Raw genomic sequence first — 12585 nt, 5'->3', positions numbered from 1 at the left:
GATGTTTACTCCTGCCTAACTTTATCTTGGCTCTGGAGTTATTGACATTATCAACCCATTCTTATTGTTAATTATCATACATATTACCTGCAACCATCTAGTATGTTCTTTTGCTGATTAAAACACAACATTTGCTGAGAAAATTGCTTACTAAGAATCACTGTAACCATTTTGGAATATTATAAAAGATAGTGAAAGGCATTGCTAAGAAGCCCTTTGGCAACCATAAATCCTACATTTCATAAAATCTGTTGTGTAAAGACAATTATGTGAATGTTACTTAGTCTCCAGTTCATGAGAACTGTGGTACTAATTCTGTGCAAAGACCTCAGTGGAAATTTCTCCACTGCTTTAAATGAAGTTAAATTCTAACTGCTTAATCTCCTAGGCTGCATCCCATGTCTATAAAATGGAACATATATAACTAGTTCAAAGTGTTATCAGGTGCAAAATTTTACTAATACTGCTGCAGTACTTTGAGATCTTTCTAAAGAATTGGCAGGTGCGTTTAGTCTGTACAAGGGATCTTTCAAATGAGGTGTAATGTTTTTATGTTTTCTTGTAACTTATTTCTAATGAGTTTAACTGACATAGGACTACATTTTCATAGGTTGTTTTGCTGGTATACCCATTATAAAGAACATGAATTACTTCATGCATTTTCCCTAGCAAAAATAAAATACAAATATCCTTTTTAAAAAATTATTTTTCAGGTGTTTCTGTAAGGAAGCATTTATCTTGAGACTGGCCAAAAAAACCTGTGGTAGTGGTATATCTTGTGGAGAATTTGGTTCTGTTCTTGGGATCAGCCCAGATTACATTGTGGAATCTTGGAATTCATATGGAGCAAATGCAGCTTTTGAGATCAGAGACAGGTAACAAAGAAAAGAGCTTCAGCTTTCTTTTGTATACTCTGCTATAGAGACACTGTGCTAAATGGAAGACAATGGGCTCATAGGGATTTTATAAGCATGTGGATCTTCCCAATCTTTTGTCTGCATAGCACTATAATTTCTGTACTATAGTTTTTCCTACAACATTTTTGCCAATATATGGCAATTAAGTAACATCCACTGGATCTTGCTGACATAGCAGGGACACTGAGAGACTCAGTGTAGTCCTTATCCACCAGAAGACAAGCTTTGCTGCTTTTTTTCAAATTTTTAAATCCAGATTTTTTTTTCTTCATTAGATGCCCTACTGAAACTTGATATTCTACTAGTGTTAAAAAACCCAGATGGTTTCTTAGGAAATATAAACTGTATCTGTGCATGTGTTTGTACACAGCTGTTGAATAATGTTAATGACTGGAATCTAAGTCCATGAGTACACTTCTAGTAAGAGTTAATAAAGAAACTGATAGTAACATCTTACATGAGCAGTGAGTACCATACATCACTATGCCTCAACCTGGATCACACTGATGGTTTGTCAGACATCACAAGGTAGCCTGCAAAATGGTCTCTTTCCCTTCCAAAAAATGGTCTGACAAACAGTCCTACACACATGACCAAACCATAAAGGAAAAATGAAAAGGGATATGTTAATATGAATAATAAAATATCATAAATTCCTGTGAAACACATTATGACAGTGATGCACAAAGTAGTCCATTTCTATAGGATTAGGCAGTCGGCATTTTTTTTTCAGTATAGTAGGTGGCCCTTTGTTTTTAGAAATGTTGAGAAATACTCTAAGCACATCAGAAGAGCTTTTATAGTTATAAGCAATTTATTGGCTGGCTGATCCATGTAATAGCTGTTTATTAAGGCATACATTAAGCACTCTGTAACTTTTAACAAATTATTTGTAAGTGTCAATTAATGAAAAAGATCTTTTTGTTAGCATGTTGCCAACATTATTAATCTGTTCTCAGTATCATGAAAGACAGATACCCCCAATAGTCTCATTCAGCTTTCTTGGCAAGTAGGAGTAAGTAGGAGTGAATAAGCAAGGTTACATATGAAACATTGATTAGAAGGAAATGATTACCATATGAATTGGGCAATTCTACTGAAATATTAAGGGAAGGTGATAAGACTAGAATGCTCTGGAGACTCCGCCAGTTTCCTTTCCCATGCATTGCATTAATAGTATTGCAGTGTTAATTCATTCAGTCATTGAAAGAAAAGAGAAAAAGGCCATTGGTGAATAGGCAGGGAAATGTCAAGCTTTACACAAGATGCAGATGTTCTTCATTATGCAGGGTACAAAGACTCTGAGAAAGGAGCTCATTAGTAGAGCTCTGTGAATAATGGGTTGTCTGGTTTTGTGGTCAAACCAAAAAACCAGGAGGGAAAAATGATCAAACTGAGCAGAAAATTTTGAGGTTGGTTTTTTTTATTTATTTTATTTTATTTTCTTGGAGGGAAGAAGAAAGAGAGATTGGATGCAGGGAAGGTGGGTACGGAGAAATGAACCAAAAAAATGAAAAGCCGATCTCTGATCAGCTCTGCCTGGTAGAAATTGTACAAGCTATCCTCTCCAAAACAGCTGATGAGAACTGATACTTTTCAGGATAGAACGAATATGATATATCTATGGTGTCAAATCCTCTAAGTTACATGTCTGGAGACAGCTAGACACAAGTTTTCTTTTGGAAGCTATGCAGTCACTAAGCGTGGAGCTGAGAAGCTCTGCTGCGAACAGCTGTCTGCTTCAGATGCTATAGGTACACCTTTTGTCTTTACACTCAATCCTGAGAAAGCAAGAGCACACCAACTGCCATAGTCTGTGACTGTTTCACAAGTCTTCCTTAGCTGCCATGTCAACCAGACAGTATCAAAAGGTGATTTTTTTTTTTTTGGTCATAATACAGTAAACTTTGCTGGAAATATCTTGGTAACGTAAGAACCTCTGCTTCTCTCACTTGTGCTTCTTCCCTTCTTGCTCGACAATGGTATGTATACTACATAGGCATCTCTGCCCCCCTCTTGTGTCAGGAACTAGGAAAGGTCCTCATATTATTCTGTAAGATCAAGACACCATTGACTTTTACTGAGGAAAAAGATGAATAGTATGTTATCAAGCTCTACTCCCAAAGAAATCCCATTTGTTATTAGAAGCTAATGAATAATGTGAAAAACATTCAGGTATATGATCTTTAGCTGAGAGGACTGAGATCTGCTTTTTAACACTGTCATATGCTACATTTGAGTATTCCAAACACTTGTTGAATATTTGCAGTAGTAGATCCCCATTAGAGTCTTGTGTCTGGCTTAGGGATACAAAAGTGTGTGTTTGAAGATTTTTATTAACACATTTTGAGGGTTTCATTTTACCACTGAAGATAGAGTGATTGTGAAGAGTTTTGTGAGTTTGATCAAAGATTTAAAATGCTGGATTCTCTCCAACTATGGAATAGAGGCTCCAGCATAGAAATATTTTGTGCCAAGAAAAGCAATTTAAACATGAATAATGAGGGCACATTGTTAACCATTACTCTTTAAAGATCCATTTTTCATTTTTAAAGGCTGCACAAGCACAGACTATTTTTGGAAGTAACTTTCCCTTTGGTCCCTCTTCAAAACCACAGAACATACATTCTCATTCAGTAAGGAAGGGTGAATACCTTAATTCAAACATGTTGTACAATAAAAGCTAGATTGTCAAGGGAACTCATGACCATGTTTTTAAGAGTACATCCAGACTCAAGACCCAAGGTTCAACAGCATTCAATACCCAATAACTTAAGCCCTTTTGAAAATCCAGCTACTTGATGCCAACATGAGATTTTAGCCATTTAAAATTTTTCTTCCGATAGGGACACACTATTCAGTGAAATGCACTGTGTTTTCCAGGTCATTATGCAACATTTGAAATGAAATCAAATGTATCCATTAATTTGCACTTCCATAAATGCTTTTGTTCTCATTAGATCATCTTAACACGAGGTTAGTAGATTAAGCGACTGTGACTGCTTTTTCGTTACTGAATTACAGAATCAGTAGATGTCAAGAATGTAAATGAATGTACTGCTAGCCTTTTGCTGAATTCAAATTGATTTTCAGGCAGAACAAAAATTGGCTGAAGGACCATAAACAGAAGATAATAGACCACTGAGGAGAAGTACCAAGTGAAATGCCTCAGGGACATGCATTAGGCCTCATGCTATTTAATTTATTTTATTTAGATGACAAGGCTGACTCTACAGGACTGCAAGACTGTAGACCATTTAACTTCAAACAAAGAAACATGACTAATGATTGACACAGAAATTTTACAAAAGCAAGGTGTTTGTCACTAAGTTTGTGCTGCCAGGCTTCTCTCTATCCCTTCTCACACTCACTAAGCCTAATATGAGGAGTCTTTTTCTATTGTGTCTAAACCTACTGGCTAGCCTATCATAACCCACACATGCCCTAAGAACTGGTTTGCCATTATTTTGTTGTTATAGGTGGCCTTACACCAAGATTTGCATGATATGTTTTTTGCAGGTGGTCATGTGCAATCTGAATGAAATCCAGCTGAATTTAGGTACTTGGTCCCTTTCTCCTCCATTTGTGGATGTTTTTCTAAGAGGTACAGTATCACTCACACCAAGTATATGGATACCCTGAACCAGTTGATGAAGCATCTTTAGACTCACGTTCTATAAGACAGCTTGCAATGCTGTTACAGGGTTGTATGTAATATATGTTACGGAAGAATTCCCACAGTCTTACCAAGGAAATAAAGTTATTACCACAAACCAGATGTGATGTGCTTCACTGCGATGACTGTTAGAGATTCAGAATGAGAAGGAAACAAGAGCAACATTTTTAAACAGATAAACAGTGTATGGTCATCCAAAGGTAACTGAGAGGGGGGTGTAGAAGGATTTATGATACTTCTTTATGCAAATGTATTACACACAAAAGTTCCTAAAGTTCAAATCTCTCTCAAGTGAAATGTCACTATGTCAGTTATCAATAGTTTAAGCAAGATCAGAATCAGCTCTAGATTTTTCAGAGTATTTAAAAAATAAGTTTACTGCAGTCTATACTGCACTAACTTCTCTGACATATTAGTCCTGGTTTTCCTTGACATAATCCAGCAGCCAGCCTATGGGAAGAAAAAAAAAAAAAGTCCACTACAATATATTTGTAAAATTTATCAGAAATATTGATTTTCTTCGTAGCAGTTCTGTTTTTTCATAGCAGTTTGAATATGGATTAGAATGCTTTGTTTAGTGGACATAAAGTCTTTTCCATTTGATCTTCTTGATCTTGTGTCTAAATAATGCCTTTTCTTCCATAGTGCTGTAAAATGATTGCCTATCAGGAGTGCTCAATAATTATTCTAATGAGTTGCTTCATAAATAAGGCAGTCCTGGTCACTTTCCTGCTAGATCAAGGAAAGGAGCATGCAGTTACTTAGTTACAATGGGCTATTGTGCTGAAATAATTTTAGAAGAGAACAATTTTTAGGAGTGAACAATTTTTCTAAGCAAAATGCTAGATGTTATCTAAACAACAACTGTGTTTGAACTGTATTCATTGTGCATGGATTGCACCCATTGTTATAAGTGTGAAGAAGCTCATTAAAGATGATATTAATCAGGAGTGATAGCTAATTTGATTAAGAAAAGGTATTGGTGATTAATATTTATAAACAGTTATAATGATTTTTCTATTTTCTTTCAGTTATGGTCCATCTCTTTTATTTCTCCTGAGAAATTATAGAAAAATCATCTGAATGCTTTTAAATCTATCAGAACGAAAACTTCATCTTTTTCACATCTGTGGTCAAACATCACCTGCCATCTTAATTTAAAATATACTGGGAATTCCCCTTCTTCTTCCATCGTCGGTAATGTTGCACATGCATATTTTAGCTTTCTCAATATTGCCTCAGGTAGGAGCTGGACTAATAACAAAAAATGAACCAGACATTCTCCTATACCCTCCAGGTCTGATGCTGCAAACATTTCCATGTTTAACTTTAGATGCATGAATAGTATCCCTGAACTCAGAGAGAGATTGCAAAACCAACTGTGAATAAAAATTTTCATTGCACTGAGCTATAAGAACTTTACCATTAATCTGTTCTTTCACTAATTAATTTTATTCTCCTCTTGCTTTCTTGTCTGTGCAAAGTAATTAAAGCCAAATGTTTAAAGGAGTTTAGATACCTGACTTTCACTTCATTTTTTTCTGGCTTCTCAGTGTCCAATTTTGCAGCCTGGAAGATGAATAATTACTTAGTAGGTGTGAGTAAATACTTCTCTGTATGTTCAAATATGGGTTTTGTACCTACGGAGGCTTGACTGTAGTTTGTTCTTTTTTTAACCAGCTCGTGAAGAATATTCTACCAATGTTTCAATGCCTCCAAGATGCATATAGAATCCAGGGTGAATGAACAGACTTTGCATCACATCCAGTGTAGTGGGAGACTGAGATGTGGTGACTCACAGGAGGCTTACAACTGCCTTCAATGAGGGGGTCAATGTAATTGCAGAGGAAGTTTTTCTCACAGTGATGAATTCTGACACTAGTAAGTTTGGAATTTATCTTACAGGCTTTTATGCATGCTGATGTACATATGAAGATATAGAAAAAAAGAAACTTCTTGATCATGCAACACACAAGAAAGGAAATGCTTTACTATCAGTGTGTTTGTCCCTACAAGTGTCACTACTGGTGGAACCAGAGCACTCAAGGCTGAGGATACTTAGAGCTTAGAAAGAAACAAACAGCATGAAAAATCACTAGTCTATAAGGCAAAAAATTATAAGCTCTTGAAATAACATACACATAGGCTGAAAATATGGCTGAACACTGCTTCATCTTTTGGATTATTTGACTTTTACTTTTCTACAGTGGGTAAGGTTTGCTCCTGGAGAGTGACAGAAAGTTCTTACCTTAAGGATAAATAAAAAGATAAAATCTTGTCCTTTTTAGCATTTATACCAAAACTGTTTAATATCACTTCCTACCATTGTTTTTAATCATGTTGAACAAGTTTAATAACATATCAGAATTTGCAGGTAAGGACATCTAATATGACCCTGCACATCAGTTTCCACACTGTGCATGTTCTTAGCAAATGAATATTAAATTAAATTAAAAAGGTAGACTTTACAATATTCAAATACAACTTATCGGAGGTTACTGATGCCACAAGCATTTCAAGGCACAATTGTATCCCACAGTTTTTTGCATCTCACTAATATGTTGTTTTTTCTGGAAATATAATTTAAAAATGGACACAAAATCTCTTATGATTGGGATTCCAACTCTGCAGTGTCCACAGAGGTTTCATAGACAGATTCCATATGCAAAATGTTCTTTATGTTGTTTTCAGAGGAAACTGGAAGATCATCAACAACAAGGCCTATTTGAATTCTATTAACTTTGAAATTATGTTGAAGATGATCTTATTGTATGTAAGGAAGGAGGATAAAATTGTTGAAATTTCTGGAAATAAACTTTGGTAAAAACTCAAGGATTTTAAAAGTTTAAACCTTTCTCATAACTTGAAAGAAAGTTGAAAGTGACCTTGTAAACATTTTTATGGAAAGCTGAGTTTAACTCAAATAAATAAATAGATAGATAAATAAATGAATATATAAATAAATAGTTCACTTGAAGGACATGGCACATTCACACTAGGCAGTAGTTCAAATGTTCATTTCTCATGTCTCAGTGGATTGAAATCATAGCCTTATGCAGACTACATTGCTTTAGTCTAATGCTGAGGTAAGAAAGGCATGAGTCATGGATGCAGAATTTTCACCTGAAAAGAAGCAGCTGTAGCCTATGCAAACATGTTTTGGCAGCTGCTGAAAAAGTTATGAACTGAGGGCTGTTTAGATTTTTGTCATATTCCTGAATCATGATTTCTAAGAAATAGACACATGCTCTATCAAAAGGCTGAATCAACTGTGTGCTGTGTCACCTGCATGTTTTGCAATATGTCATGATTATTTTTCTCTTGTCCAGATAATTCTCAGTGCCCAAATCCTTGTCAGATAAATCAGTACTCAGATCTTTGACAGAAAATGGCCATCATTCAGCAAAGCATATAAGCCTGTGACTAAGGTTAAGGAAATGATAGGTTTTTTTGCTGCCTTGGGCTTGCCAGTGTAATTATATGACCAAATTTTTGTCAATGTTTCTCATGGAGAAGCTAGACAAATACCTTTGATTTTGATGATTTAAAGTACGGCTAACAGAAAATGAGATTAAGATTCTAATTGACATCTATGTTATTGTGAAATCAACAATTATTTCTGAATGTCTTCTCATTTTAATTTATCCACTTTCTGTCAGGCTGTGGAATTAATCTTGGTCTGCTAGGCTTAGAATCATCAGAAGAATTAATTTACAGGATTGCTGCAGCAATGGATCAGAGTGATATCTTTGAAGCAGTATTTGCTAAAATACAACAGAAGATTTTAAGCCGAATGGGTTATTTACTACCCTGCCTGAATGAACATGATGACTGAGATCACTGTAATAATACAGAGAACCATTCTTTTTCTGTAGTGCAAGAAAACAGTAACTTTACACAACTGCTATTAAAAAAATCCCAAACCAAACTCCCAAAACCCAACCAGAACAATGCACATACTGTATACCTCAAAGATAATGCGTACACTCAGTCAGTTTATATGCAATTTCTTCCTTTCCTAACACAGAGCTAATGGGGGAGAAGTGATAAGGAGGAAGGCTGCGTTATTCCTATCATTTTAGGATCTGAAAGTGTTTTAATTGTGGTAAAACTTTTCACAGGCCTCAATCTGTGTCCTAAAGTTGCAGTTCTGCTCTCATGGAAATCATGGCCATTGCTTTCTGCATTTGAGAAACCTAGCAGAACTAGTTCTGCAATTTAGTACAAATGGACAGAAACCTGAACTTGCATGCCCCCCCCCCCCCCCGAAATCATACCTAAATCTTGTATGTCTGCATGCAGTTTCTTGATGTAATTTGGATTATGTATGTAAGATATGTAGGTAATAGATGTAAAAAGAGTGAGCTGGAAAAGATGGTGAAGAACTTCTCTGACCCTCTGAAAGAGAATGAATTTTCCATTTGCCAGAATTTGAAATTGAAATACATGGTTGAATTTCAACATTCTTTGAATCAATTAAGTAAATAACATGAGTCATCAAATTATCAGAACTTGTGACATTTTTTTTTCCCAGTGAAAAACCTCCTGAAAAGTAGGAGGTGGTTACAAGTAGAGGGGAAGAAATATTTGTGAAAAGTAGCATAACCCTTGGATCCTCTGTTGATTCTGAATTGTCAGAGGGAAGTATGGGGTTTCTTAAAGGTTTTTGTAGAAACTGAAATTGCACTGAAAACAATATAAACCCATAGGACTTCTGTGTTATCATATTACTCATGTACCAAGGACTTCAAGGCAAGTTGTTAATATCCATGTTGTGCTGTCAAACAAAGCTTTTGTTTTTTCAGTCAGTAAATATTTTTACATGAAAAGCAGTGGTTCTATTTAATGGGTATATAAAAACACACACACACATATGTATACCTGATTTTAAGATTCTATTTCTCTTTCTAAAGTACACTGTACACCCTTAGCACTCTGTAGCACTCCTACTGTAATGCTGCTGTTTACATTTATTCACCTATTCAGCAGCTTCCTGGACCAGAAGTGAGCATGTCACTAAAGTTTCCCTTCCCATATGTTTACCCAAGAGAGCATGATCACAGTGTTTTTTTAATACTCCCAGTAATACTTGCATGAAAACTGGCTCTTGATGCTGCATGAGTTTTTATTTCTAACAGGAGGAGATAATTTAGTAGGTGTAATTCCTCAGGGGAACCTGCAAAGTGATGGCAGCAGCCGGGCAGAAAGAAGTTCGGGCTCTCTTTTCTGGACAGATATGCATGCCATTAGTGGGGAGTGAGTGAGCCGTACAGGTCAGCGTCTCAAGTAGTGCATGAAAACGTTACCCAAAGGAGTCGGCGCGCTCTACTGCATTTGTGGGGTTGCACTGCCACCTGGTGCAGGCCGCGGCGATTACAGGCTCTGTCCAACACTGGCTTTGGCTTCCCCCCCCCCCCGCCAAAGCACCTGCTAAAGGACTACAATGGGAAGATGCTATTACAAATGCTGACAGTTGGGTTTAGTTGTATAAATAGATATGAATATGTCAGCATATGGGTACGGGACCAAAAGCACTGATGTAGGTGAGAGGTGTACGCCATGTCAGCTGAATAATGGGAACAGACAAGGTACTTCTTCATCTGCCTCAGCTGCAAAGTGGGCTGCCTGGGCTCCAGCTGCCAGCACAGGAGTTACTATAGGTTACTGTCAATTCACTGACCTGTAGTCCTTCAGTCTTTGCAGCTGAGTGTATTTACATCAGCAGGTGACACCGGTGTGGCAAAGGGGCCTGCGCAGCTGGTGGGTGAGGCAGCCTGCAGCCTCCCAGGGCGTTGAGCACAGCAAGGTCCTTCTCTGCAGCCAGGCCTTCCTCGCCAAGCAAAGCAACACGGAGGAGCTCTGACTAACGCGGCTACAACAAAGAATCTCATCCCAGAGATCAGGAAGTGACAACTAATGGCAAAAAGCTTAAAGAACAGTTCATTTTTTCTTCACTTTCCAGGGCCTCATGATATTCATGTCCATCTCTGGAAACAGAAGGCTGGGAACACTTAATGCCCCCAAAATCTGAGATTCTGGTGCCATCCATGAAGATTTCAACTCAGTCCGGGGCCCCTTTGGGGTTAAAAACTCAGTGACACACGAAAAACCCTCAAGACCAAGGGCAAACCCCGCGGGCTGAGGAGAGCGCCTCCCGCCCCGCCGGACTACACTTCCCATGGTGCCTCTGGGCCGCCGCGCCGCACCATTGGCCGGGCCGACCGGAAGGGGCGGTGTGCTGCGCGTCCACTGGCTGGTGGCGACGGCGGCAGTGCGGGGCTGCGCGGGGTGCCCGTCCCAATGGCGGCGCTGAAGTACGCGGGGCTGGAGGACACGGACAGCGAGGAGGAGCTGCCACCGGGCTGGGAGGAGCGCACCACCAAGGACGGCTGGGTTTACTACGCGAAGTAAGGGAGGGGGGTGAGCACGCCCGGAGCCCTCTGGCCACCCGCCCCTTCGCCCTGGTGCAGCATCCGTGGAGCCGCCAACGCTGCCCCCTCAGTGCGGGGACGCGGGGGGAGCCATTTCCCGCCCTTTACCACAGGGGCGAGCTGCCGCCGTGGGGCGGCTGGGGCTGGAGCCGGAGCCGGACTTGGTGGCGGGACCGGTCTCCGTGTGACTCCGTTTCCGTGTGCGGAGTCCGCCTGACTCCTGGGAGCGCTGGGTGCGGGCTTGGCTCTCCCGGCGACAGCCTCCCCGTGCTGAGCCCCGCGGGCGGCCGGGGGGGAGCGGGCAGGTAGGTCGGAGCGGTGCTGGCCGCCGCCGGGCAGAGCCACAGCCTCCTGCCTCGTGTGGGAGTGATGCTGGAGCAGCTGTAGACACTCCTGGGTACAGGAGCGAGCTGTCACACAGCTGTTGCTGTTGCAGTACACTTATAGGCAGTTGAGCCTTACACAATATTGTAGTTTTCTTAGTTTTCCTTCTCGTAGGAATAGAGAAGAAACAGGTATGATGCAAATTAAAAGCTATAAATGCTCTCCCTCAGCTCTTCAGTATACCACAGCTTTGACAAGAGAGAAAAATTTGCATCTAGCACCATCTGCTTGTGCCTCTGTGAAAATGATTGCATCCTCACTGGTTACAAAAGGGGATGAGATACAGGGCTAGCTATCTTAGTGGAATATATATATTTTCTTCTCTCTTGTGGTTTCTGTAGCTGTGCTGATCTTGGAATCTGTTTCAGTCTGTTTAAAGCTGCAAGATTTACTCCCTTCCACGAAAAGGGGGGGAAAGTACAGTACGTTCTCACCTGTGGTGAGTTGGCATTTTTTCCCAACTTCTGCTTTATAAACACCAGACAGAATGTTTTGGTTTATCAGCACTTGGTTTGTAAACACTGCAAATTCTCTGTAGTTGTTTGTTTTTCTTAGGTCAAGCTTCAGTGTATTTCCTTTGACTTCAAAAGCTCTTTCAGGAAGGAACCACTTGGTGAAAGTAGCAAACCTGCAAAATATAAGAGATTACAGAGTGTAATTGTTACAAAACTGATTCAATAGATCTGGGTTTTAACTGTTGTGAAACAACTGATTTAGTTTAATGACATGACATTAATATATCTTTACTGGCTGAAAATCTTGCCCACTGTGTCTAAAAAATATTTGACATGAAGAGGTGTTTCACTGCTGCTACCTTTAATATGAACTCTCTGTGATACCTCTGCATATTCTAGAAACTTGTTTTTAAACCTCATCAACAATATGAACTTTAAACTTAGCGGGAATAAGTTTACTTTGGCTTAAGATTTTTAAAGGTCTTTGTGATGAGCTAGGTATGCACGTAGTCAGTTACCGAAGCTCGATGGGCATGTGTGTGTTTGTCAAGCTATGGTAATTTGGTTATGTATCTCACATCAGACAGGAGGAACTCAGGATCTTCTACGTTTAGTGTATGGATGTCCTGAAGTTCAAGTGCTACTGTGGTTCACACAGATGTACTGATGTACAGCTGTGGTTCCTGTAATGCTGTCACTGTGGGCTAATTGCGTGATTATTA

The 12585-nt window shown here is 39.1% G+C and overlaps 1 protein-coding gene across 2 annotated transcripts in view; it reads left to right on the top strand.

Annotated features, from left to right (window-relative positions):
- The first annotated feature begins 10843 nt into the window (after positions 1-10843).
- Positions 10844-12585, top strand: part of WWOX (WW domain containing oxidoreductase) — a 526712-nt gene continuing 524970 nt past the window's right edge. Inside the window, exon 1 of one of the 2 annotated variants that reach the window (XM_054840346.1) lies at positions 10844-11000. In XM_054840346.1, the coding sequence (XP_054696321.1) occupies positions 10894-11000 (107 nt within the window). In that variant the 5' untranslated portion in view covers positions 10844-10893. The remainder of the gene's footprint in view (positions 11001-12585) is intronic. The other variant, XM_054840345.1, reaches the window with a different exon arrangement.

This window comes from Grus americana, chromosome 13 (genome assembly GCF_028858705.1).
Source record: "Grus americana isolate bGruAme1 chromosome 13, bGruAme1.mat, whole genome shotgun sequence".
NCBI classification, from domain to species: Eukaryota; Metazoa; Chordata; class Aves; order Gruiformes; family Gruidae; genus Grus; species Grus americana.
The sequence above is the reverse complement of the archived record's forward strand: the minus strand, read 5'-3'. Positions and strand labels throughout refer to the sequence as shown.